Source organism: Oryzias latipes, chromosome 11, assembly GCF_053564925.1.
Source record: "Oryzias latipes strain Hd-rR chromosome 11, Olatipes_Hd-rR_3.1".
In the NCBI taxonomy this organism is placed as follows: Eukaryota; Metazoa; Chordata; class Actinopteri; order Beloniformes; family Adrianichthyidae; genus Oryzias; species Oryzias latipes.
Genome location: NC_136247.1, coordinates 7,178,320 through 7,205,762, shown reverse-complemented (window position 1 = coordinate 7,205,762; position 27,443 = coordinate 7,178,320). Strand labels below are relative to the sequence as shown.

At 39.0% G+C, this 27,443-nt stretch overlaps 1 protein-coding gene across 4 annotated transcripts in view; it reads left to right on the top strand.

Annotated features, from left to right (window-relative positions):
• Nucleotides 1-24,965, top strand: part of LOC101157957 (uncharacterized) — a 33,259-nt gene extending 8,294 nt beyond the window's left edge. For all 4 annotated transcript variants that reach the window (XM_023960135.2, XM_023960137.2, XM_078955293.1 and 1 more), the window contains 43 exons: nt 1,204-1,272; nt 2,740-2,764; nt 2,905-2,922; nt 3,254-3,319; nt 3,535-3,671; nt 3,749-3,856; nt 4,614-4,671; nt 4,751-4,798; nt 5,561-5,629; nt 5,948-6,012; nt 6,121-6,186; nt 6,298-6,322; nt 6,404-6,433; nt 9,198-9,263; nt 9,347-9,486; nt 11,389-11,502; nt 11,586-11,643; nt 11,714-11,758; nt 11,851-11,907; nt 11,994-12,142; nt 12,534-12,638; nt 12,782-12,830; nt 12,908-12,988; nt 13,378-13,884; nt 13,993-14,129; nt 14,472-14,529; nt 14,617-14,726; nt 14,911-15,613; nt 15,739-15,866; nt 15,950-16,066; nt 16,329-16,386; nt 19,874-19,990; nt 20,077-20,175; nt 20,251-20,394; nt 20,483-20,563; nt 21,110-21,277; nt 21,358-21,432; nt 21,513-21,646; nt 21,732-21,866; nt 21,942-21,999; nt 22,078-22,155; nt 22,546-22,677; nt 22,810-24,965. In XM_023960135.2, the coding sequence (XP_023815903.2) occupies nt 1,204-1,272; nt 2,740-2,764; nt 2,905-2,922; nt 3,254-3,319; nt 3,535-3,671; nt 3,749-3,856; nt 4,614-4,671; nt 4,751-4,798; nt 5,561-5,629; nt 5,948-6,012; nt 6,121-6,186; nt 6,298-6,322; nt 6,404-6,433; nt 9,198-9,263; nt 9,347-9,486; nt 11,389-11,502; nt 11,586-11,643; nt 11,714-11,758; nt 11,851-11,907; nt 11,994-12,142; nt 12,534-12,638; nt 12,782-12,830; nt 12,908-12,988; nt 13,378-13,884; nt 13,993-14,129; nt 14,472-14,529; nt 14,617-14,726; nt 14,911-15,613; nt 15,739-15,866; nt 15,950-16,066; nt 16,329-16,386; nt 19,874-19,990; nt 20,077-20,175; nt 20,251-20,394; nt 20,483-20,563; nt 21,110-21,277; nt 21,358-21,432; nt 21,513-21,646; nt 21,732-21,866; nt 21,942-21,999; nt 22,078-22,155; nt 22,546-22,677; nt 22,810-24,497 (6,375 nt within the window). In that variant the 3' untranslated portion in view covers nt 24,498-24,965. The remainder of the gene's footprint in view (nt 1-1,203; nt 1,273-2,739; nt 2,765-2,904; nt 2,923-3,253; nt 3,320-3,534; nt 3,672-3,748; nt 3,857-4,613; nt 4,672-4,750; nt 4,799-5,560; nt 5,630-5,947; nt 6,013-6,120; nt 6,187-6,297; nt 6,323-6,403; nt 6,434-9,197; nt 9,264-9,346; nt 9,487-11,388; nt 11,503-11,585; nt 11,644-11,713; nt 11,759-11,850; nt 11,908-11,993; nt 12,143-12,533; nt 12,639-12,781; nt 12,831-12,907; nt 12,989-13,377; nt 13,885-13,992; nt 14,130-14,471; nt 14,530-14,616; nt 14,727-14,910; nt 15,614-15,738; nt 15,867-15,949; nt 16,067-16,328; nt 16,387-19,873; nt 19,991-20,076; nt 20,176-20,250; nt 20,395-20,482; nt 20,564-21,109; nt 21,278-21,357; nt 21,433-21,512; nt 21,647-21,731; nt 21,867-21,941; nt 22,000-22,077; nt 22,156-22,545; nt 22,678-22,809) is intronic.
• Nucleotides 24,966-27,443: the final 2,478 nt, after the last annotated feature.

Here is a 27,443-nt window from a genome sequence, read left to right as displayed (position 1 = left end):
TCATTTCTAATTTGCGTTTCACATTTATGACTCACAGAATAAATCAACCAAATAAATTAGTTGATTTTAGTGACCCCCTTTCCTCTTATGGACATATTTATTTACTTATGTCCTTTTCTGTGACGTATCAGAATCTGCCTTTTTGGCGAAGTACAGTGCATGTACAGGGAATTTGACTTTGGTGTCTTGTGCTCGCGTGCAAACTAGAAAAATGTATATAAAAAAAAAACAGTTTACAGGAGTAAGACAGGAGAGGGTGAATAATAGAAAGTACTATGAGGTAGAAATAGGAATATTCTTGGAGCCTACAGCAGCTTCCTCATTTTGGCAGTTCACAAGTCAAGTTGTTTCCCACATCCCCACAACACAAGAAATATCAAACTTATCGTGGGAATAGCCTGTATCCCCAACTCTGCACCTGAAGGTGTGGGAATGTTAGGTCACACACAAATTGACCCCAGAGGAAGATCAATGTATGCAATATGTGTTTAGCACATAGAAAAAAAATATCATCATGAACATTTTATGCTTAATCAGTTGTCTCCGTCAAATTAGGAAAAGTCATGAAATATGAAGTAAAAAAAAAGTTAACTTTTTTTTTAATGGCAAACATTGAATTGGGGTCAAATTGGGGGCTTTTCACAGTAAAATGTTGTGCTGCTGTGCTAAAGAAAAGAGAGACGACTTACTTGTGATTTTAAAAAGTTAATGCTTCATTGGCGCCATGTAACAAGTATGTTGATGTTACAAACAAAAGTCCTTCAGGGCCCCCCTTAGTTTTGGAAGTCGTTTAGTAGATGAGCAGTTTCAGGAACAAAGGCAGGGGGGTGGAATATAGCTATCAGCATTGATAATGGGGTAGAAGTTAAGAACTAAATCCCCCTTCTCTGCTGCTTTTAAATTGGTTGAGATAATGCCCCAGATGCCTGCATATAAAGGACCCTAATTTCCAAAATTTTCTTGGGGGGGGGGGGAACCCACCCAACTCAGTCAAAGCTTTGCGCCTTCACTCCTCGGGTGGTAGCCGCTTACTTTCTCCTTAGTCATTTACTCCAGTCACAGAAAGACAAACTCAGGAACTTTGATTTTCTCCTTGCTTAGGTGTTGAACAGGAAAGACAAGGTGGTTGTTTAAGAATCTGTAATTAACTAACCGACAAGATATCATCCCTACCTGTTTTTTTTTGTTTTTGTTTTTTTGCAGGTATGCTGTTCCAAGTTTACAACAGTAACACTTTTCAAGAAGCATTTGTTTTCCTTTGAACATAAAAAGGTGAGCATACATTTTATCTACCTTTGACATTCATTTTGTTTTATTTAAAAGTGGGCTCCAATAAATTGATCGCCATTTTCATGTTCGTGTGTCCCTTTAATACCTCTATTAGCATAATCTTTAAAGGCCGCCGATCAAGAGTACATTTTCTATGACTGTGTACAGAAAATGGAGTAGAATATTTAAAGTAGCATTACCTCTAAAAGCAGAAGCATGTAAATAATATTCTCCATGGGGAGAGATGAGCCACAGATGTTCAGTTTCCCTCCCTACTCTCCAACTATTACAAAAACAGTATATTGCTAGACTATCTAGTGCTCTGGATTTTAATGGCAATTTAAACACTATGCTGTCACTGATTTCTTATATTAAAGACTTAATATATATGAGCATTTTATAAAGACTAATAAAAATTTTTTTTTTTAACTTTTGAACTAATCAAAAACTGGAATGTATCACCAAACAGAAATGCTGTTCACCTTTTGACCTTCCCCGTCATAGGGCGCCACATGTGGTTTGGCAGTTTTGCGCCGTATGCCCTTCCAGACACAAGCTTGTATTTGAATCCAGGCTGGAAACTGGCATAGGGAGGTCCAGACTTGGGTCCCCGTGTGGCTTTTTAGTTGGACAGTAGTGTGAAGGGTCTTGTCTTAGGACCCACATTAAGCTCATTGCGTCCCAACCACCTCCTTGAACAGCTGTTTGTTCCTGCTGATCTATTTTTCCAAGAGGCCTTGAGATTACAGACATGTGCAACAGAGGCACATGCAAGGTTTCCATCACGTAATCAGGGAAGCGTCTCCAATGCAATGTGGAAAGTTGCTTGTTGTTGAATTTGATAAACACAGGCCAATGGTTTGTATTGAATAGACTCATTATAAATGGTGTGTACTTGTATAGCACTTTACAACCTTCTTAGAAGGCTCAAAGAACTTTAGTCACACACACACACTGTTGAAGTCCAAATGGACTTCCCCGGGTTCTGATTTGAAGTCAGAAGGATCCCAACACAGCTGCTCACAACCTCTAATCACAGTCTGTCAATTCTGGCTGCTTCCTTCTGCAGGGTCTTTTTATTGAACATTCGTATCCTGTTTCACAGTTCATGATCTACTTCCTACACATTCAGCTTCTTAGATTTGTCTTTACCTAATAAGGAGTTGTTTTTGACAAAGCATAAAGGTTAGCACAGGGCTGCTCTAAACATCTTTCACTTCACTTTTGATCTGCTGCTGCTGACCGTTCTTTCACCTTCCCTTCTCTTCGTCAGGCTCAAGTTTACAACACATTTACAAAGCAGTAATACATATCTGATTATGATTTCCACTATACATATTTGATAATAATCTTCAATTCCAGTACTACATATTTGATTATAATCTCCACAACACACATACACATTCACCATTCTGATGGTGTCTCTGCTGCAGAACTCTGGTACCAACCTGTTTTTTGTTGTTTTTGTAGGAAATGGGAGCCTTGTTTCAACAAAGTAAGGATTTAACTTTGTTTTGCTTTTTTGTACACTAAAGAAGTAATGTAATTTAACTTTCAAACACCAATAACCTTTATCTCTTGTGAAAATACCTTTAGAGTTTATGTAAAGAACTCTTTCTCCTTTTTTTTCCCTAGCTCCATTTCAGAGCTCTGGTAAGCCTTCTCGTTTAGATTTTCGTCACATTCAACATCTAAAGACATGGGTGGCAAACTTCAGACTTTGAGGATCAATGTCCTTTGGTTTTCCTAATAATCCCTGTTTACACGGCGCTAATGACCTAGATTAGTTGTGTTTTGCTAATAAAAACGGTAGGTTAAACATTTTTTATTTTAAGCATACCAACATCTTTACGTTTTGAATTAAAATTTACATGACGATTGGTAAATATTTTTGCACATTTAAGTTGTATTAATGTGAAAGTTAATATAATAATATGGGCCTTCAAAGTAAGTTTGATTTTTCCTTTTGATTGTTTTTCTAAAGGGACTCTGCCCTGCATTGCTTTCGTGGATCCAAATCTCAAACACAAAATGACGAAACCAGTTGTGGGTGAGTTTTCAACAAGCTATACATTGTTAAACATTGTGGTGTAAATGTACTGGGTCGCTTGTTTTTATGTTTTTTTTTTGTCTAAAATCTTAATGTTACAACCAAAACCGGATTATAATATCCATATATTTTCTCCGTTTTTTTGGGTAGATTTGATTAGGCATCCTCCAGTGTAATTGAATGACCACATTTCTGTTTATTTTCTATTTTTGCAGGCCTGTCCATGCTGACTCTGTGTTTTAGTACTCTAAGACACAGCTCTTTTTACCTGTGCCACATTTGTGAGAAAGTCTGTTCACTTAATAAGATTTTGGATCACATTTTTTCTGACAAACATTACAGTAACTATTCGGTAAGAGTGAAACACTCGTAAAAAATGTAGTACTTTTTAAAGAGCACGATATCATGAAATGTCTGTAATATTTCTAGAGCAACACAAACCCAGATGATCAGAATCTTTCCTGGATCCCCAACATGGATATGAAAGAGTTTCTTTTTCCAAAGCTCAAACAAGCGGATACTACATCAGTGCTGCAGGTAAGAGGTTGGATCAAAAAGATTTGAAAACCAGACTAAGTTTTTTTCATTTGTGATGTCAAATCAGCTTTTTCCACATGTTAAACTCAACTTTGACTTGTTAGACTATTTTTGAGATTCTAAGATCTTCGGTTTTATTCTTGAATGGACAGACCCTTTGAAGAGAAGTCAGGTTGTGGCTCCATTCTTTTTGTGAGCTATTTTTCTTTTTTTTTTTTTTTCTCAACACAAGCAACAAAAGCAATGCTTTTTGAGCGTCAGGCGCAGTGCAATTCTGTAGTATTGAGCCTTTGTAGAGCTCTTCATAATAGAAATATCAGAGTGGCACTCTAAACATCATCCATGGCTTGCACATTGTACTAATGAGGCAAAAAAAAACGTTTGACTGTAGCTCCTCCCACACACAGCTACTTTAGGAACACCAGGTTTACGAACATAATTTTGGTCAAGCATCTATAGACTTTCATGCTGGTCAAAGCTAAGGATGGCCGACACCAATTTGATGCATGAATGATGTTTGGTGTGTAGCAGCATTAGAGGGGCAGCCTTTATTTTAAAAACGGCTTTATATTGCCAGAGATGGGTTCTTATTTGCAAAATGATATTGGGATATTCTTCACAAAAGTGTACTTTATCTTCATTGTTTCATGTGCCATGTGGAAGTCATTACACTTTTATTCATGTTTATTAGTTCATTTTAAAAAGGGATGTCAATTTTTTTTTAGTTATTTCTTTGTTTTTTGTTTATATCAATCAGATTTTGGACCTACCCAAAGAACTCTTTGAAAAACTCTTATTTAAACCATATTCTGAAGGTAACTACCAATTCAATGAACACAATATTGGTTTTGGAATTTTTGAATGTTTTATAATCAAACTTCTTCTTTTTTGCAGTGATGGCCACTTTAAGTGAGAACTTGAAGCTTTACAACATGTTAAAAGGTAGTAGGCATTTTATGTGGGAGTTTTTTTTTTTTTTTTTTTTTTTTTTTTTTTTTACATTTCTTCGTGTTTATTTTCGTAGCTCTCAAATTCGCCTGACTAATAATTGTCGCCTTTTTCAAATTTGCCTAAAACAGAGAGTTAAACTAAAATAAATCCTCAATTTATCTGCAGATACACAATAACACTGCATTTTACCTCCATATACAGTTTTTGTACAAACTTTTAACTTGACATCTTCTTTGCATGAAAATCCCTCAACATTCAAATATAATTATAATTCAATAAAATAAGGTGTTTCTCAGAAACTGAAACAAGGACATATTTTTTTGGACAAAGTTTGCTTTATATGTCACCATCTTATGTTTGTTCTTGAATGTTCTGCCTCTGGCTTTGCTTACATTAGTGTCTTCAGGCACACGGCCAAAGAATGTTCCATTCGTTAATAATAAAACAATCAAAAAGGGATTTGGCAGTTGAACTGTCTCTACTGTTCTAAAATGATATTTAACTTTGTTATGGTTTTAAGTTCAAATACTCCAAGAAGCATAATAAAATCCTAGGAATCAGAAGCATAGATCTAATGTACGGTAAATGTAAAAAGACATGATTCAGCATTATTCCACATTAAATTATTAAAGAAACTAAATATTTAACACAAATCTAAACAGTTGTGGTTTATAGTTGTGTAACTTAAGTCATTTAAGTTTCATAATATGAAATGAAATTTCCTTTATGTAATTTAATCTGTTTTTCCTTTAGATTTCCAGCCAAGAAGAACAGATATTCTTGCGAACCAAAATGACGGCAACAGGAAGCAGCCACTTGTCGGTCTGTAAAACGTTCCAAAGTTTGGACATGTGACTTTTTAATAGCCTTAACTAATAACTGGGACAGCTGTTGGTCACAAACATATTCCTTAAAGTATTTGCCCATACATTGACGTTTTAAAAGTGTCATTAAAAATGACCATGTGCCATGACTTTTTTGGTGTTGTTTTTTTATAATTTTTTTTATTTTTTAGCATACTTGACCCTTTTTTCCGCCAGAAGCATGTTTGTTACATGTTTTAAACACTGATGTTTACATCCTTAAACTGTACAACCTAAGCCCAGTTTTTCCACATGTTTTTCTGTCTCTATTCTACAGAGAGTCAGACTGCCAGTGCCAAATCTCCATCATTAAAAAATGTCAAATGCAAACTTCGCTGCCAGGTAATCATTTGAAATAAAGCATCAGTTGAGCTTTTTGTTTCAATTCTATTAGCACTACAATAGGCATAACCTTTTGCAACAATTTTTTCTTTTTCTTTATTTTGACAGACCTGCAGCGATGTTTTTCTTATGAAACAGTTTCTTGGCCACCTGTCAAACGGGAAACATATGAAGGTAAAGATGGATTTTAGATTTTTACAAGAAGTCTTTAAAAAAAAAAGGCAAAAAACAATAAAAATTGTTATAAAAGTCCTACAATAAAGTGTTCGTTGTTGCCTTTACCAGATGCTGACTAAATATTTTGGTAAAGGTAGGATATCTCTCATTCCTCTTAGTCATTTTTGTGTTTTGTTTTCTATGTATATTAAGTAAATAGATTTTCTCTCAACAGCTCAAAGAGGATTTGGTTTTTGCCAAAAAGGTACTGCTACATCTTTTTATTTTACTTTTTTTAAATGACAAATTTCTAGACAAAGAAGAAAATGTTTTTTTTCATGCCTTAAGTGATAACACATTAGAAAAAGCATGTGTGGTCCCCTGGTGCTGCTGATTCATATCTTTGAGAAAAATCAAGAGTGTGGCTTTACATTAGGTGTTGCACGTCTGCAGCTCAGGTTGTCACCACCAACCTATTATGACAACACGGACAGCGTAACGACATGAACCTCGCTTCTCTTCATAGCTCTCTCAGTGATGGTGAAGGATTCAACACATAAGATTTCACACTTCCCATGAGTCTTAGGCTACGTTCACACTGCAGGCTGAAACGACCCAATTCCGAATTTTTTGCCCCTAAGCGGCCCAATTCCGATCTTTTCATGACAGTCTGAATGACACAGATCCGATCTTTTCAATTGCGACCCAGGCCCCGTGGGTTTGCCGTCCTGATTCCGAATTGTAGCCGTTCTTTTCAATTGTGACCGCCGTCTGACCGGCCAGGCGACTTGATTCCGAACTGTACGTCGACACGCAACAAACGTCATCATTTTGCGTTGAAGTAGGCGGGAACGAGAACGTAAACATCAACCATGGTGGACGATGCTGCTGAGATCAGTCAGTGGAAGGGAAGCGAGATCCCCGATTGGATTAATATTTGGGCTGATCGCTCTTTTCAAGCCAAACTCCAGGGCTCTTATTGCAACTGGGCGGTTTTTGAAAAATTTTCCAGATAAATGGCAGAGCGTGGTGTTGAACCTTTACTTACAGCTATAACTTTTTTTTCTTTCTCCCCTTCCGACCGTCACCGTGCTCAGAAGCGCAGGGGACCCGAGGCGATCCTCCTCCTCCTCTCTGTTCTGATCCTTAGATTCTCCAGAACAGGTTAATAAAGAGTCCATAGCATTTATTTTGGGGGAAACCTTCTTTTATTACCGTCCTCCGTAACACACAACATGAATGCGCGCCCACACTGCCCCCCCCTTATTCTCTATCGCGGCACGCGCTTGCACACACACACACATGCGGGCGCGCGGCCCCAACACATACACATTCCTATTCCACAACAGTGGGTACAGACGATCCCGACTCCATTGCCTTCTTAAAATGAGAAGATTGTAATTGTGCTGCTCCTTCGTGAAAATAAATTTAATATTACAAAAAGAGCTCCGCTTTTGACAACACTGTTGTTGACATCTGCTCCGCAAACAAGTGACGTCGTTCACCGTTGAGTATTCTTCTGGCTTCTGCGCATGCGGGTCTCGTTTGGGTCGTGTCACGGTCACACTGGAGATCACAAAAGTTCGGATTTACTTGGAAATGTGAACGGTCTAGCAAACAATTCGGATTTTTTCAAAAAATCCGAATTGAGCATTAAGCCCTGCAGTGTGAACGTAGCCTTTTTGGCCATAGGCAGGGCTGACCCCCCAGGTCGCCATTGTATTAACTTTACGCCAAGGCGGAAGTAATTCTCCAAGACACTATTAGGTGCCAGACAGTAAGCTTTTTAACATATGGCCACTGCAGACACAAGGCCAGAGATGAGGGACCCCCCCCATCTCCTTACACTCTCCTGTGAGGGAACACTTCGGCTTTGTTGTCAGCATCCATGAAGGAAACAGACAATTGGATAAGTCGAATGCTGTGTGTTGACATTGTTACATAAAGAGAGCATATTTGCATTAACACATCTACTTTGTTGATGAACTTAAAACGGCATCACCAGACTGTAACAATCGGTTCTACAAAAAAAAAAAAAAGATCTGCTAGTTAAAATGTTTATTTTCCAGGCCAGTGTTAATTATCCAAAGTTTTTGGTTCTTGGCCGCTAATGGTTTTTCTTATTTTATAAAGCAGATCACCTACATAGGTCAATTTTATTTATGGTTTGTTAAACCAATAAATGCATTTTGTTAGTAATTTTTTTCTGACTTTTCTGAGTTTTATGTACCAAAAAATACAGAAAATAGACAGATAAAAACTTTAATCTCCCAAGGGAGAAATTCAGGTGTCCGGCAGCAAAAAACAAACAAACAATACATAACAATAAAATAGCAGTTCATATCAGGCAGATTTGTTAAACAGCAGTACCGAACCGGAATGCACCAAACCGAGATTTTAGCGTATTGTTACACCCCTAGTATCCAGTTTAAACTGTCACACTGGTTGAGGTTTTGGCTAAATGTGTCCTGGATCGGTTTTCAGTCTATGTATTGGCTTGAATCGGATCGTTCAAATTGAACCAAAATCAACTATGTCAATGTGTTGAAGAAAATCTTTTTCTTACTTTCACTGAGAAGTGAAAGTGTGAAAGTAAGAAGTGAAAGTAAGGCAGACGAATTGAGGATAAAGACTGGACATGGCTGACGTAACCACTTACTTCCATCCCTTCTTGTATATAATAACAAAAACATTCCACTTTTTAAATTTTTTAAAATTTATTTATTTATTTTAAACCCTTTATCGATTTTTTTTTTTTTTTTTTTTTTTTTTTTTTTTTTTTTTTTTTTTTTTTTTTTTTTAAAGCTTTGTGGAATACTTGATCTGTTCAGCTTTTTCTAATAAAAAACTTGCCAACTAATGACGGTTTGAACGTTTGCCCAAGTTTGCTCACATGACCAAGGGCTACAGGAAGAAAAGGCCATTTAAGGCCAATCAATATTGAAACCCTGTTAAATTTTTCAGATGCCATAAAGGTTGTTTTGATCTTTCTATAATTTCTGTTTTATTTTAAATTTACGTTATTCCAGCGAAAGTGTACCTGGCCCTTTTCACCTATGTCTGTGATCGCTTGAAGCGAAATCAGCCAACTGTTGGTAAGATTTCCCTCTCACTTTCACAAGGGTTTTTGTGAGTTCGGAAGTCAAACAAGAATCATTTTTTTATTCTTCTGTTTTAGGAACATCTTTGGTGGTGACCTGCATCTGCTCACAGGTCGAGGCCGAACCGTTTTCACTGTGCTTTGCTTGTCAGGAGTCTTTCCTTCAGTCCCATCTAAGCATCCACTTTGAATCCAAAAGGCACCTCATCAACACACTGGTCAGTTGTGATCTAAATTATGTTTATTTGATTATTTTTTTTGGGTTTACTGGAATGTCTAAAAAGATGTTGGAGGTTCTTTTGCTGTTGCAGCTCAGTGCAAGCAGCAGGATTTCAATCTATACTATCATTTTACAAATTTGCAGTTTTCTTTTCTTCAATTAACATAAACTTAAACCACTCACTTACGAGCCAAATCCCCAGAAAAGTAACGTTTTGGGCATAAAATAATTTATCCTCTAACTACGTTCAATAGTACCTTTGCAAAATCAACCAGGTACTAAGAGTAATTATTATTATAATTTTTTTTTTTTTTTTTTGTTGAAAGTGGTTGAGCTGTTCGCTACGACAGTTTTAGGGCCAGTTTGCAAACTTATTTTTTTAAATTACGGTTTAAAAACTTTTTCTTTTTTAAATTACGACTTTTACGTCGTAAATTTACGAGAAAAAACGTCATAACTGTTAAACTACGAGATCTTAAGTTATAAATTTATGAGAAAAAATCTCATAAATTTCAGAGAGAAAAGGTCATTGACGAGGAAAAAAACTCCAACGTTGGAGTCGGAGCCTAGCTGGAAGACGAAGATGTGGAGCATTTTGGGGAGCTTTATTTCCGATTAGGTTTCAAAGACAAAGAAATTCTGAACCTTTTGACGACTCAAAATCAGATAGTTGGTGTAGCCGGGGTTCGGTGTCGTCAAAGCAGTGTTTTTATTTTATTTTTATTTTTTTTATGTAAAATAAGGAGCTCAGAGACACGTTTGGGTGTAGAGGACTGGTGCTTTATTTTATTTTTCATTCACATACCCAGAAGTCCATTTGTCTAATTTTGTCATGAAACTGTTATGCGCAGAACACCAATGTGTAAACAGTTACATACGCCCCTTTCTCCAGCTGAAACATCCCGTTTCAGCATAAAACAACAAAGATGAATGAAAATAGTCTCTTCGCCTTAGAAGGTTGAAAATGCCAGAAAGTGCTCCTCCTCACACAGACGTAGAGATCTTGTCTTTGGTGGAGGAAGAAAGGATTCAAGTGGACAGCTGCAGTTACACCGATGTCTTCATCAACCGGCTGCAGAGATCCTGCAAACCACCCATCAATGGATAAAACATTAATAAATCGTAAATCAAGCAAACGAGCTTCCAAACTTTTCTAACGTTATCAATAGACATTCAGCTAGCCTGTTCAATTAGGTTTAGTCTGTTTGCTCTGCAGCTGCGCGGCGTTCACCTGCTGCTGCTCTGTATGCTCACCTCCACTTTAATCACCTAAATTCACGAGTTTTCTCTCTCTTGAATTTACAAGTTTTTCTCGTAAATGTACTACTATAAAACTCGCGATTTTAGTTTTTTACTTTAATTTTTTATTTTATTCTTTTGGTGGCCCTAACACTCAGTTGTAGTTCGCACGTCTGTTCCAGGGCCTTCAGGTTTTTCCGAAAACAGTTTAGAGTCTGGACCAATTAGTTAAAATGGGAATCATTTCAATTTTCTGCACGTCTACAGTACTTGCCAGATATTTAAAGTTAAAATTTAAATATGTGTGCAAACAAACAAGTAAACAAGAATTAATAGCAAATCCATTCCTATTTAGATTGATGAAGTTCAGCCCACTGTTGTTTTTCCACATAAAAATAATAAAAACAGTACAATAATAGAACATTCTACCACACTGTATGGTCACATGTCTCTGCTAAATTTTAGGTTATAGTGAAACAAACTTACCATCACTCAATCCAAGGAGGTGGACTTTCCAATATTGATTAATTTCATTTTGAAATCATTTTTTAATGGTCTGGTATGATTTGATTTAACAACTTGCCTCAAATCGATCTGGTTGGAGAAATCTTTTCATTGATTAATTACACTTGTCCTGTGTTGACTTTGCTTTGAACTTTAGCTGTACCTGAATCCTTGGCGGCTGCCTTTTGGCTGGCAGGACAGCCTGGACGAAAGCCCACTGAGGTTGATGGCAAGAGAGGAGGAAGGAGAAGGCACAGATGTTATTTTGAAGGTAAACGCAAATTGATGTGTCAACTATGACTCTACAAATAAATACTCAACGTCTACGTTGTGAAAATATTCTCTTTTTTGCAGGTTTTTGATCTGTCATATGAAATGTTTTGTAAGCTCATACCTACAGACTACAGACACGGTAGGATTGTCATTATTACCCTCTGCCATAAATTTGTTCATTAATGCATTATTTTTTTCTTGAACTGCAGTGATGAACAGACTTCAAGTGTATCACATGCCTTTAAAGTGTGAAGGTTAGTCCGTTTTTATTTTTTGTGTTTTCATTTATTTGAACTTCGATTTAACACATTTGTGGGGTTTCTTTTTGTTATTCTTTATGATTTAGTTCCAAAAAAGCAAACCTTTAGCAAACTCCAACAAAATGAGAAGTTTCCTCTGCTTGGTGAGTTGTCCTTTTCTTTAAGTAGGTGCACCACTGATTCTCACTGAGCCATGCTGCTATGTGTCTTCATGGTTTTGTTTTCGCAGGCATGCAGTTTTTGGTAGTTTACAATGCCTTGTCCAGTGACTGGGAGTCTGTTCAAAAGAACCCTCTGTGTTTGCTCTGTAAAAGGAAACTGACGCAGAATGAATATCCAGTTCACGTGTTCAGCTGGGAACACGTGATGCTCTTTCTGGTCAGTATTTCAACCCCTTTTAAACCTGAACATAATAGCCACATTTAGTGACCATTATAAAAAAAAGATCTAGTTTAGAAGGGGCTATACTGACACATTGTTCATAACATACATTCACATTTACCCTTTTTTTTCAAAGATTGTTTTTAATGTTTGTGATTTGACATTTTTTAATTGGAAATAGTTATTCTACAAATTGATATACAGTTCTTGCAGTATTTCATGTTTTTTCTGTTTCAAATGTGTATGAAATCGAAAAATAACCTTTTGGTATTAAACCAATAGGTATTACTGAATGCTTAGGGATAAAAAAATATGAGGTTATAGAAAGAATAATAATTTTGTATGCTACTTGAAGGTATATTTAATTATGCTTTTAAATGATTTTTAGAATGCCTTTCACCCCGGCTCACTGAACTCCAGTACTGTTGATGCAGAAACATTGTTGGATTTGGCGAAACAGGCAGGCTCTGTTCACCACCTATCCTGTGTCCAGGTGTTACATTCCACACAATGAGAATCCACATTATCACAATGCACACATTCGTCACAATCCTCATCATTGTTGCATCTTTTGGCTGTTTATGTAACTTTACATCAATATTTACTACTTTAAAAAAAAATCTTTTTTTTTTTAAGGAAATTTGTCTGGATAGGCCCATCATTGAGCCGTGTTCCTATCAAAAAGGTGAGTCGTTTGTGCATTTTTTTTTTTTTTTTTACCAAAACTGTTGTCACGAAAACTTATTGGCTGTATCATTTCAGCGACTCAGATCTTGGCCTCTGCAAAGAGGAAGGAAGGAAAAGGAAGTCTTGAACCACTGATCAGTGCAAGGATGAAGCTGGGTAAGGTTATTTTGGATAACAATCTACGGTCCTACTGCAAGTCATTAACCTAAGGGGCTCAAGTGCTGATGCCAGAAGGAGTTAGCTGTGCATGAGTGCCATTAAATTATTAATATAAAGTCTTCAATGTTTTCCACATGTGCAGCAAAACATTTGACATACTTTTGTTCTGCAGTCAAATAGTCACCGGGATGTATTGCATTGCATTAAAATGACACTTAATATCAACTCCCCTTAGTGAAACATTTTAATTTATGAAGTACGGGTGTAAACTGTTTTCTTGTGCATGTTGTACATCAAAAAACTGACTGTCTTCAGACCAACTGTTTTATAACTGAAAGCCAACTGCATGGCAACCAGCTGTTTAGTAATTCATCTTTTTATTTTAGTTCCCAGGAATACTCAAAAAGTCTTTGACCAGAGCACTGTGAGAAACGACAAGGACACTGTCGAGCCTGGAGCGGTCCAGATTAAGAAGGAGAAAGTTGAAGGCAACAAAGAACAACTGGAAACAGATCCACAGATGTCCATCAAAATGTGCCCAAAGACGGAGAAAGCAGACAACCAGACGGTGAAGGTGAAAACAGAAGTACCTTCCACTGACGAGCCGAGTAAAGAGGGTGGAGAAAGCCACAAGAGTTCAGACGGAAATGACGGAGGCCAGATCAAAACAGAAGAGAGCCAAAGGAACAAACGGCTGAGCAATACTGAAGAGAAAAAAAGAAAAAGTCAGTTTTCAGGCCCATCTCAAGGAGAAAACCGTCATGAAGATTTGCGAGGAGAAACAAGCTCTAAAAGACCAAGACTCACCACAAACATTGATGGCGAAGTGTCCACAGTTATGCCTGAATGTGAACTCAAAAAGGAGAAAACCATAGATGGTGATTTAAATAAAGGTTTGTCTTTTACTTTATTTTTAGAAGATTTTACACAAAATTAGTCATCGGAACAACACTAGAGTAACATTTGTCAAGGTGAAACGTTTTTTCCTGAACACTTTTCAGTGTCAAGCAAACTTGTAGAGTGCCGTTGTGGTACACACAAACCCATCTACCTCTGTGGGCGCTGCCAGCTCAGGGTTTCAGAAAGGGACATCTTCAACCACATGAATGGATTTGACCACCAGGAGATGGTCCAGGAGGTGAGTGAAAAACCAGAGAACGTTTTCCATAGATAAACTCATTTGATGTTTGCTTCCCTGATTGTTACTTATTGTTTGTTTGTTATTAAGCCTGTACACGGTTGCTACAACAACCGAATTTTCCAAGCTGAGATCAATAAAGTATCTTTATCCTATCTCAATACTAAAAAAATACTGAAATACTGAGAACAATTAGAAAATTACCATTACAAATTCAACACTGTACACTTGGTAGTTAGCTTGACAGTACTAGAATCCAAACCCCTTAAAGAATCTGAAAGTATTCAGCTCAAGACAAGAATGCTGTCACGGTAAAAAAAACGGTTTATCTTCTGATTTCAGGTTTTTTATACGGATGAAAAAATTTTTGGTGACCTCTCAAAACAAAGCTTCCAGTCAGGTAAAGACAGATCTTGAACTCTTCCATAATTTAGTGTTTTTTACATTTGGCTAAAGATGTTTCGGGCTTCGTTCTTCGCCTCCTCAGCATTGGAGACGCTGCTCGGCCTTGGTTTGGACTATAGTAACCCACCCATAACTTCAGATCCACTCTGTATTGAAGGCTCACCTTATCCTCAGACCTCGACACAAAACAATGTAAGTCAGTATTTACATCTTATGGAAAAGGATTTGGGTTTATAGTTGGCTGAACTACAGATGTTTACTTCAGAATTTCACTGCTGGCAAAGTTGATAGATATTCATAAGTATTGTGGTTTTTTTCTCTCCCCCCTTCTGAGAAATTAATCTTCTCAAAATAAAATGTCTATTTTGTTTTAAAGGTTGTTATAGAAATTGACAGTGCAGAAGACTGTGATGAAGCCACAGTCTCTATGGGGACACAAACCATCTCCAGAACTAATGAAGCCCAAATGGAATGTGGTGAAGATGCATCAGATCTAAACACACACTCAAGTGCAAGCACAGTTTCTGTGTTTACAAGAAGTAACAGCCCGATCAATGGTTCTCAAACCACAACCACTGAACCTGACAGGGCTTCATCTAAACCGAAAATGACTCCAACCAAATTACCACCAGCTTCTTCTGCAGCAGCCATCTCCAAAACTTCTTCCAAATTTGCGACTGCAACTAGCCCCCTGGAAAGAAGTGCGTCTGCCTCCAAGGGAGGAGCATTTCCATTAAAAGTTGCACATTCTCCTCATGCAGATTCCTCAGGGAGGGAAGTAACATGCAAAAAAAGCTCTCCTTCCAACACTGCAGTCAAACAATCAGTTATGGATCAAAACAAGGTGTCCTCTAAAATACCAGCCACGTCAGAAAAGCACAGGAAACCGGACCCTTGTGTTAGAACTGCACACAGGACAAAATCTGTTGAGGAAAATGCAGACAGTGTACCAAATGCTGATGAGAGGAGCCACCCAAACTCAGGGTTGTCTGCCAGATCTAGACATAAGAACCTTCACAAAGAGCCATTGACTTTATCTCCAAGTAAGACCAGTGCAAGTGGGAACCAAGTAAAAGTTGGTGAGTATATTTGGAGTTCCTTTAAAAAAAAACAAAAAAACTTTTGTTTTAAATCGAATACCTTGATTTTTTTTCTTTTTTTTTTCTCTTCTCTCATTCAATTTAACTTTGTCCTTCATTTCTAGGCACAAATCACCTGATTGTTGTGTCATGGGACGGAAAGCAGCAGGTCTACTGTATGCTTTGTTCGGTAAAACTGAACTTGTCTGGTTCTCACCATTTGGTCAGCATTAACCACCAGTATAACTATGTGGTAAGTTATTGCACAGTCTTGTGGCAGTGTGTTAAGATGAAAAGCAGTAATGTGCTGTTTTATGATGTGCGCTTTTTTTCTAGAAAAGAAAGTACCCTGAATGGACGGCAAAGCATTCAGAGTTGGAGAGTAAGTTGAACCATACAGTGGCTCTCTTGGCAAAAATCGAGAGGGACTTGCCCCACTCTCGGAGTGTTCAGGTAAGCTGCACTATGGTCAATTTTAAATAAAGAAAATCTCATTAATTGTATTTTATGTAGTGTCTTCATTTAAAGGTGAACAATCTATTATGTAAAATTATCAACATCATTATTTGTTACAAAACTTGAAACTATAAAAACCTTTTAAATTGACTGTTGAAACGTTGCGATGGTACTCAGTAATGTCAGGGTGGAGCTAGTATGAGTTGCTAAAATTGACCTTAATTTGTAGGTTTACCTATATTTTTATTTATCCTTTTAGAAGCTGAAAGTGACAGAGGAAGTATACCAAGATTTAGGTTGTCTTCCAGATAACAAAGGTAAATGGATTCTATTAAATCTTACTGAAAACTCAAAACATGTTTCAGTACAGAACCTCCTAATGAGTTGGCAACATCGGGATTGAATTGCGTCACCTAGATTGGTGTCATTGGGTCTGTGTTGGGGCTGGCAGGTGAGTACCCAATGACCAGGGCTCTTTAACAGACTTTTTGTCAATAATGAGCACTATGTTCAAACACTAGGGTGTTCTTCAGCCCCACGATCCTTGGCAGGAGGTAGACCTTGTTATCATTTGATCTCTGCTTCAGCAGTGTGTCTCAGACAGTTGAGTAAAGAGTGGCAGAGGTACAACACTAGCTCAGTGTTTTTTAACCTTTTTTGAGCCACGGCACACTTTAACCTTGACAAAAATCCCGCGGCACACCAGCATCCAAAAAAATAAAAAGGAGAAACTCATAGTCTTTTTTGATCTACAGCCCCTCTCCAATCTCTCATGCATTTTTGTAATAATTGTGGCAGAAAAAGCTGGAAGTTGCAGCTGTGTTTTTTAAAAGATGTAATAAAAGTTAAGTTAAAAGATCTAAAAACTGTTTGTGTGTTCGTTGTTGCTTCAAGACGTTAAGAGGAGAGACTCATTGTGCGCCGAGACCCTGGCACTTTAACCCAATGCATCATGGGAGATTTAGTGCAAAAACGGCCGAAGATCGCTTCTCTGAGCTTCATTGTTTTGTTCACTTGTTCCACGGTCTGATACCGTATTCTGTGGAAAGCTGCACCGCTAAAGACGAGCTTTAGCTGGTGTTTTTGTTGGAACTGAGAGAATTTATTTGCAGAATCCGAACAAGGAAGTGAAGACTTTAACCACTTCTGATTGGTCAGACTGATGACATGTGATTAAGCCTTCAAGAATGATTGGCGGAGACAGTTAAAGGGGCGGGACTTTTCAGAAAACGGCTTAGTTGCAGCTAAATCGCGGTACTATCATTCTTATCAAAATGTCTTTAATAGAATCGAATAAACGCAAAGAAAAAGTATTTTACGATCTTTCATATTCCTAACTTCTCAGTGTTTTATCAGGGCCTGTTTGGATGAACAAAGAGCTGATATCCTGGAGATGGTAAATGTTTTTAGATCAGTTAATGAGGGCAATTTCTCACGGCACACCTGACCATCTCCCACGGCTCACTAGCGTGCCGCGGCACACTGGTTGGAAAAACACTGCACTAGCTGGTGGTGAGGTGGATTCACTGGTGGGGCAGCAGGGCTGAAAATACTTGGCAAATGTACTGTGAGGAGGCTGCACGGTGGCGCAGTGGTTAGCGCTCTTGCCTCACAGCAAGAAGGCCTCCGATTCAAGTCCCGGCTGGGGGATGTGAAAAACTACATTGACGGGGGACTTTTCTGTGTGGAGTTTGCATGTTCTCCCCGTGTATGCGTGGGTTCTCTCCGGGATCTCCGGCTTCCTCCCACCGTCCAAAAACATGCTTCATAGGTTAATTGGCAACTCTAAATTGTCCCTAGGTGTGAGAGTGAATGGGTGTGTGATTGCGGACATTCTACCCTGCGACAGACTGGCGACCTGTCCAGGGTGTCCCCTGCCTTCGCCCACAAGTGGCCGGGATAGGCTCCGGCAGCCCTGTGACCCCGAAAGGGAAAAACGGTCAAGAAAATGAATGAATGAATGAATGTACTGTGAGGATTTGTTGGGAGTTTCTGAGGGCTCCACCTTTTGCTCTTTAACTCCCACATCTGCCAACTGAGGGAAGCTGGGGACATTGAGTCTTCTCTGTTGCCGTAAGGTCTCTACTGCCTGCTGTGGTGGCAACCGTGAATCAGGTGGTAGAAACTGGAAATGACGGATGCCTTGAAGCTGATAGAGTCGTACCCAGCCTTATTTGGCTTACGGGGCTCTAGATTCAAGCAAGCTGCAGCCCTGACAGGGACAAACCTAATTTTTGGAAGGAGTTTAGCGAGGCCATGACTCCTGATATCGACTCTCAGCTCTTGATCGCCCTTGAAGAAGCTCTTCAGCATGGTGCTGAGGGTGGATGAAGTCTGCCCAGAGTACCTCAAGTTTCTGGATGCTGTGGGGTTGTCTTGGCTAACCTGTCTCTGCAAAAACACGTTGCTACCAGGGACCTTACCACTGGATTGGTAGACTAGGGTGGTGGTTCCTCTTTTTTTTAAAAAGAGGGAGTAGAACCACCCTAGGGAAGTAATGCTTTGCCTTTTTAGAATGAATGGAAGGTCTTGTTAATGGTGGCCTGGTCAAAAGAGTTCTCGCCAGGCGCTGGCTCTTTGGCCAGGTGTAGGAACTGTTTTCTTTCCAGTTGAGTTGCTAAGGGTATAAACGGACTAGTTTGACTGAATCTGGTCTTGAGCTAAATGAAACCCATTCCCTGTAAAGGGCTTATGGTGGGTCAAACACATTTCAACTTATTTGAAGTCCATTGAATCTAGAATGTGAAGAAGTAGTTTACATGTTTGGTGAAGTCGAGCCCTTGCTGCTTGTATCTTGGAATTGTAGGAATTTTAAAAAGTTGCCAACGAAGAGTTCCTCAAGGTCTCTTGTCATAAATTCCTCAAAGATGCAGACATCTTTTTGTGAATGAAGATGACTTCTTTGAAGTTCTCTGTTGGGTGTAGGTAATTAAATCCTTTTAAACCTACAATACATGTTAAAAAATCGGAGAGATAAGAATAAACGGATTTCTATACCAACGTTACCTCTTTGTTATTTATTACAGTCAAGTAATAATTCCATTCACCAAATCGATCAGAGCAATACAGAATTCTGGGTCCCGCTGACACCTCACAGTAGTACACAACAACATGTCAAAATGAATCTGCGATGAGCATAAGCGTTTAGGTAAAATCCACATCTAAGTTTAAGATAATGTAAAAGTAATATAAAAATTCTTCATGGGGAAAGAACAGATGTGGGAATGCGTATTCCATAGGTCTTGCTTTGGGGTTGACCTAAAGGTGAGGGTTTCAACTCCAGCCAGAAATGCAAACACTGTCAGTTTTAGAGAAAGTGACGGAAAATGGACAAACGATGTCCAGATACAAGCAGCCGAAATGTTTCTTCTGAAAGGGTAGCTGCGCAAACTCTGTCCCCTAGAGAGACCTCTGAGGAGAGCCGCTGCTCCTCCACTTTCAGGCCAGATGAGGTGGTTCGGGCATCTGTTTCAGATGCCCCCCTGGCACCTCCTTGTGGAGGTGTTCAAGGTATGTCCCATTGGGCAGAGAGCCGGATAAAGGCCCAAGATGCCACAGACTACGTCTCTCAACTGGCCCGTGATTGCCTCGTGATTCCCCCAGAGGAGCTGGAGGAAGTGGACAGGGTGAAAAGAGTCTGAGCATCTTTAATACCCCAAACTGCCCCAGCAACCCGGCCCCAGATGAGCGGGAAAAATCAGATGGCTGAATGGCAGTACTATTACAATAGGTTTGATGTTTTCTGTAATTTTATTATAACTATTTGATATATTTGTTTGTTTTCATCTGTTTTTTTACATATAGCTGTAGAGAAGGTGAAGGCTATGGTGAGGAAAAAAGACCCTGCAGACGCCGCGTCCTCTTCAGTCTGCAACGCAGACGAAGTTTCAGATCCCTGTGAAGTTTCAAGCTCAGACGATGGTACGTCCAGTGGTTTCCTTCGCTCTCTAAAGCAATGACCTCACTATGATAAAAGTCATCCAAAAACAAAGTTGCTTTTTTTACAGTGCAAGCTCCACAGAGCGAGACAACAGGAGCTTCTGATCATGACGCCCCAGATCTTAACAGTGGAAGTCTGCATCAGTTAGAAGACGACCAGATAGCAGGTTAGAGCTCAAATTGCCAATAATTTACAAATAAACGGAGATAAAAAAAAATTGTTTTGATTTTCTTTATTTAAGGAAAAACTGTTGATAGAGAAATCGAGTTCCAGGCAGGTATATTCAGCAGATGCCAGAGTTCAGATGAGATTCATTCAAATGTGATTTTAAATCAAAGTGATCCAGAGACCATCCCATCACCTGTTCAAGCTGAAGACGCAACAGGTATCATTTTACCCTCCTTAAAGATTTCTACAAAGACTGATTAAACTTGAAATGATCATTTCGATATACCTTGTCTGCTCCTTTTCAGAAACCTCCCAGCTGGCAGAGTTGGAGCAGGATGCAGAAGTTTTGCCTCAAATTGCACCCACTCCTACTGTTAGGAGCTATGGTAAATGGAACTGTTTAGCTCCTGTTCTCTTTCATTTATGTCCACTTTGTTTGTTTGTGTTTTTTTTTGTTTTTTTGGAGCCAAACGTAAATCACCTTCAGGGGCTAACCTAGAAAGACGAACTGAAATAAAACGTCTTGGACCTTTTTATGACCAGCTTAAAGTTACAAATACAGATGTAGGGGCTCAGACGTTGCTGTCCCCTGAGTAAAACTGAAATTGAGGTCGAAAGACGGCATCTCTTAAATACTAGTTCATCTTTAAAACAAGTAAGTTTACTTTCTTCGTGAACTGGGTTTAATCATGAAAACAACAAAGGCCGGTTCATTTTTCATTTGGTTTCAAACATTTACAGGAAGTAGGAAAGTGGTACTTTCTTTAAACAAAAGATAAATGTACAAAAAAAAACCTTTCAATGGTTTTACTATTGGAATGGACTTAACCATGTTTTTTTTTCTCTCCTATCCAATATTTTCTCTAAAAATCAATCGTTTCTGCACAGAACCTTAACTATAGAGCTTTTCAAAACTCCCATCTCTTTTTTAGGTCTGTTTGTTGAAGCTCCAAAAGTAAATATACATGAAACAAAGAAATTAACAGTAGACCAAGTTTTCACACCAAAGCTCCAACCTGTCAAAGAACAGAGGCAGCAGGAACAAGGACCCTTTGCGGGAGCTACAGGAAAAGAAGCATTGTCCAAAAGTCTTTTCGTTGGTTCGTATAGTTTTTATTTTATTTTCCTACACTTTTTTTTTTAAGTAAAAAAAAAAAAAAGTATATATATTTCTTTACAGGGGGAAAAGCTTGTACATCTAGTAATCTGCCATCTTATTTGAAAGCGGGTTTGCATAACTCTGCTGCGGTCATTGGTGAGTGAGTCCATCTAATTTACCCCAAATTATTGTCACTTTTGTCAGAGTAAATAATACCCCTAACTCTTATCTTTAAGGCAAGAGTTGCATATGGGAGTGTCAGGGAATTGGCCTAAGGACCCTCTTCCTGTGCGATTGCTGTAAGGAGAAGGTCCCCCTCCGTGACATCTGCCACCACATGATCAGCCCTGATCACCAGCTCAGATACTTGGTGCGACCCTAATTTCAAATGTCCTCAACTCCTTTAACCCTAGCATTTGCAAAGTTTTACAAAGTAGGATGTGTATATTTTGAAGGAGAGAGAATACCCAGAGTATCTGCAGAAGTTCTGGTTTGATGAGGAGCTGCTGCCGAAAATGAAGCTGGATATTTTAAAAGCGGTTGTTCTGAAACTGTCAAATCAGGAGCACGAGCAAAGGGTGGATGCACAGGTCTGTTCATTTCTTACCTGTATCCTTATAATTAATATTCCATGAAGCTTATCCGCCTCTCTGCGTTTTTCCAAGTGTGTGTGCCTGGTTCCGGAGCTGCATAAATTCATTTGCAACGCTTCATTTAGTGAAGGTAACAATGCAACTGATTTGGAAATATTCATAATTTGTTCATAATTTGATGTTCAACCTCGTTTCTGCATTTCTGTAGCCCTAAAAATAGTACAAAATAAGGAGGAGGTGAATCGAGGATTCATCCAGCTTCCCATCAGTGTTGCTGAGCAGGAAAGTGAGTTGGACCAACTTTAATTTTCTCTTTTCAATTGGAGCAAATGTTTCTGACTTGAGCAGTAATTTCAGGTAAAAGGAGTCTAACTATATATTTTATTTTAGCATGAGTTGGAAGATGATTTGAACTCTGTCCAAAACTCCCTCAAGTTTTGTGTTCTGTGTAACTATATACTTTCTGAAATCTAATTCCTCCTTTGAAAGCTTTACTTTGAAAAGTTGCAGCTTTTACAGATATGGGTTTCAGAACAAATCACTTCTAATTAATGTAACTTTAATAAAAATTATTGTTTTAAAATTATACTCTTATACACTTTTAAGACTATAAACTTTATGTGCTTAACTTTGTTTTTTTTTTTACTTAATTGTTTTTGTTTTTATTTAAATCTAGAAGCTGCACTAAAAACTAAAGCCTCTTATTTTGGAAAGACGAAAATGTCTCAAGATGCAAAAGCAATTGAAGACGGAGGATTCTCGAGTCTGTCCTCTTCCACTCCAGCTGTGTTCAAGATGCCCAACATTTGTAAGATTTATCATTTTTACTTTGCATTGTATTAATTTAAGTAAAGAAATTTTGTTATTAATGGAGATGGAATTAAAATGATGACAAACTCATTTTCACCTACTTTTGTGTTTGTTTTTTCTGACCTGGAAGCTTCTGCCAAGGTTGGAGGGATGGAGGTAGACTGTTCTCCCTTAAACTTGGATCCCGTTGTCCACAATGATGGCTCACCTCACGTCCCTCAGAAGCTCTCTGGTGGGCCGCACCCCAAACCAACACCAGCTGAGTCTCGTCTTAAAATGTTCGACTCTCTCAATGTCAAAGAGGAAGAAGGATTTTTGACATCAGCGTCCTCTCCCGTTGCTCCCACAGTCAGTCAGAGCCGTGATGAGTCTGTCAGAGATAAAAACTCTTCAAGCAGAAAAAGGCCAGCTGATACATCTGTGAACACATTGCTCACTACTTTCAGCCAACATGAGGACTCTATGCAAGCTGCAGCTGAGCTAAAGCCAATGAAGGCAAAGGCTGAGGCCTGCTCTCCACCAGCTTCCAAAGCTATCTTTGCTCATTCTGCTCCAGGTCTTACTTCAGATTCTCCAAAAGATAAAAATCTCAGTGTTTCACCTAAATCCCCTAAAAGGAACCTCGAAGTTCTTGAGAAGCTAATATCTGTATTGAAAAAAAGCAGTTCTAAAACGGTGACAGACGGTCAGTCTGCAAACTCTATCTCTCAGGAGCCAAAACATGAACCGGTACCAGACTCTAAACCAGAGCAAAGACGAGCTCATACTTTAGTGGACCGGTTACTAAAAGATCCTTCTGATGACTTGGATTGTAACAACCATCCTGATGCTAATTATGAAAACAATTCTTCATCCGTCGGCAACACGCTTACTCTACCCGTACAAGACGGGTGCAGCGTGAGCCAGCCCCCCTCAGATTCCACCACTAATCTTAATCCAGGTCAGATTCCAGAGTCCTCTGGTAAACCAGACATCAAAAGCACTGCTGGCTGTCATTCGCTAATCAAGACCATCATAACAGCACGGCAAAAGGCAGCTCATCCCGTGTATCAGAAACTGTGTCGTGGTAAAGCCAGCAGAGACCATCAAAGCAGTGTCCACACAGAGGTCCACTGTGGCGCTGTGGCGGCTCCTCAGAGCCACGCGGCCCAAAGCCAGATCACTAATGTCACTGATGAATCTTCGTTAACTTTCCAGACTGCTGCAAGTCATGCAGCAGCAAATAACCAGCAGAAAAGGGGTGAAAGCCTATCTCACCCGCTGTCTTCTGTAAACCCAGCAAATACAGCAGAGCTGGTTAACCGCCCGCTTCTTTTGTCCACGGCGCAGAGTTTCTCCACTTTAGCGTTTTCAGAAGGTGACGTTAAGGAGCAACTGCAGCTGCAAAGTCCCAAAGTCCTTCAACAGCAGCAGGTCAATCTGCAGCAGCATCAATTGCAACAGAGCCTTCAGCAGTATCAACAGATGTCTCAGCACCAGATTATGCAGCAATATCAGCAGCAGCTTCTGCAGAAACGGGTGTCTCAGCAGTACACTTTTCAGCAATATCAGCATCTCGTGCCTCAGCAGCAGATTTCTCAGCAATATCAGCAGCACATGCAGCAGCAGGAAAAACAATTTCAGTTGCAGCAACAGATGCAGCAGCAGCAAGTACCTCAGCAGCAGATTTCTCAGCAATATCAGCAGCACATGCAACAGCAGGAAGAACAATTTCAGCTGCAGCAGCAGCAAGTACCTCAGCAGCAACTGCTTCTGCAGTATTTGTTTCAGCAGCAGCAAAGCTGTTTATGGACAGGCTCATGGCAGAGCGGACAGTAACCGTTACTCTTTTAAGTGAATTTATTGATCTGTTGTATTTTCTACAGCCAGGCTAATATTTTGTATGCCTGTTTTTTTATGAAGACAAAAACCCTTTAAACTTTATTTTCTATAAAAGGAAACATTTTGATTTAGTTTTAAATGCACATTGTTTACTTTACAGATATCTGAATAGTAATAATAATGCATAGAGATGCATTGTTTAAAGATATTTTTGTATTCCTGTTATTGCTTAACAGCTTTATTCCCTTTCGTGTGAAGCAGTAGTTATTTGACTTTTTTTGTTGTTTTTAAAAAGTTTTGCTGAATTGTTATAAATGCAGTAATAAAAAGTAAAATGTACTTGATTTTGTTTTTGTACAAAACAACCCATGTTGACACGGTTGACAATCCTTTACGGCATTTATCTTAAGTCTGTTTCCTTCACGTTCAAAACCCTCAAGAATAAAATGGTTTTTGATTTAAGAATCTTATGTTGATTTAATTCCATTCAGGACGCCACCACTCTGAAACCAAACCTGCTGTGAAAGAGGAACTGAAAAGTCAAGGAATGAATCTGGCTACAGCTCAGAACCCTTACGTAAACATGCAGCAGTTTGTATTTATACAAGAAGCAGACCACAAGGATGATCACTGAACGTCTGGTTCAATCCCTCCCATCGGCTCCCTTCCTGGTGTTAGTATTAGTGTTACAAACATGAACAATAGCAGGAGATCGTTGTCTGTGCCTTTCACTATGGGTTCAAGTCTAGTTTTGGCTTTTGGGTATTAAGAGTTCACAGTACAGTCGGAGACATTTCTCCCAAATAAAAAGTAAATCTGCAGGAAAGTTCTTACCAAACTGAAAATACAGAAAACTTAAATCTTCCACAATAGCCCTTGTGCTATCCTATGACCCCCACCCTTACATTGACGTGTTCTTCCTACCATGAAAAAAAGGATTTCATGTAATCCATGGACACCAGTGAAGATCACAAATCATTGAAGAAAAAAGGTTCAGCGCACTGTCTAGTGGGTCTAGATGACCCAACTCCCAATGGTAAAGTGGCTAGGATAGCACAAGGGTTAAAGGTGTGTCATTCTGACGGATCTCTCATCCTAGCACACATTTAAAACCAGTTCTTCACACATTCACCAAGCACTTCAAGAACAGCCCCTCCCCCCCTAGAAAGAAGTCAAAAAGCAATTATTTCTTTGCTAAGTTCAAAGTTCCTGTTGGAGAAATGGAAGTTTCTCCCTGTGAAGAAAGGACAGTGGAGAAAAGAACACAAATACCAGAATTCTGAGTTTAAATGTAGCAATGGCAGACAGCCGTTAGAAGTAACAGGTGCTCTGAAGCTAAGGACGCACCAGGCATGTCATGCGTGTTCTAGAACATGCTAAACGTGTGTTTAGCCTATGGAGTTCACACCGGACAAGCAGGAAGGGGCTTCTTTTTTATCTTTTTCTACTGTTTCCTAGTGCATGTCCACCGCCTACATTTGGAAGAGGATTGGTGTGAAATGCAGAAGTGGTGCAAACCTGGCGATTTGAGCTTGAAATGGATCTGGTTTGAACTCAAACGGAGTTTTGAGCGTGAAAGCTCGAAACGCACGTTTACCCAAGTTTATTCTTTCCATTGGAAGTGGCTGCTTGAAAGTTGCAGAGGGCGGTGTGAACCTAACCTCAGATTTCTGCTTCATGGAGCTCTGTGGAGGAGTCCTTGACTGATAAGGAGGGGGTTGCAGTGACATTCCAAAATAATTGCCGATATCAAGATCTCAGCTTTCACTGAAGAGACTGAAGCAATTATCTGAAGGTTTTCGCTTAACCTTAGTGTTCTCCCAATCTCAACCTTGGGCCACAGAACTCACTTAATCATACACGTCTAAACTTTGGACATGGAAAATTAACTTCAGGGCTGCACGGTGGTGGAGTGGTTAGCACTCTCGCCTCACTGCCGGAAGGCCCTGACCTCCAGCCTTCTTCCACTGTCCAACGACTGTGTAATTATGAGGTCCAGTGACGGACACTGACCTGTCTAGGGTGTACCCAACAGTAGCTGGGACAGGCTCCAGCATCCCTGTGAACCCATAAGGGACAGAGTGGGTTTGGAAAATTTGCAGGACACATTTATACTTTTGAGACACCAACCATTTCAAATTTTAGATTTGGTTTGAACAAAAAATGTTGAAGACAAAACATTTTGTCTTCAGAAGTTTGGATGGGAAATTATTTAAAAAAAATAACAGCTCTGTAAGTTTTATTTTAGATATGAGCATTTATCTACACTTTAGTCTGCTGAACCTTCCCAGAAATTAACTTGTTTTGTCTCAATGTTTTACTTTACTCTTTTGTATCGCTTGAGTGTCAACTGTGGTCACAACATTGACTTATTTGTTAGATACAACCTGAAACAAGTGTAATTTATTACAAAACAAATTACACTTTTTTAACACCAAGGACGAACAGACAGATCTGATTTGTCTTTGTCAGGAACGTTTCTGAAAATGGACTATAAAAGATTGCTGTAACTTTATAGTCCAGTTTCCCAACACGCAGAAAGATTCAATTAGACTCCAAGTCAAAACACAGGCTCAGTGTCCGCCACAGAGTTTGCACAGCAAATGTCCTTGAGTTTATCTGACATTCTCCGTTTCTGTGCAGGCTGTGAGAGCTGCTTCACATCAAATATGGGATTGTTTAGCGATTTCTGCAGCTGCACACAGTCAGATGATTGAACAACTGGTAGATGGATTTTTAAAAAAGTTAGTTTTATGCGTTTTTACCTTTTTCAAACCGCAAAAAAGAGAGAATTGGTGGGGTTTTAAAATGGAACCTACTCCCAATCTGGATTAAAAATTTGTAGTTCTTGTTTATTTTTTTATTTTTAAATCCTTACATTCATGTTTCATTTGCAAGCTAGTAAAGATTTTCGCATGTCATTTTATTATGTTTGCAAAATCA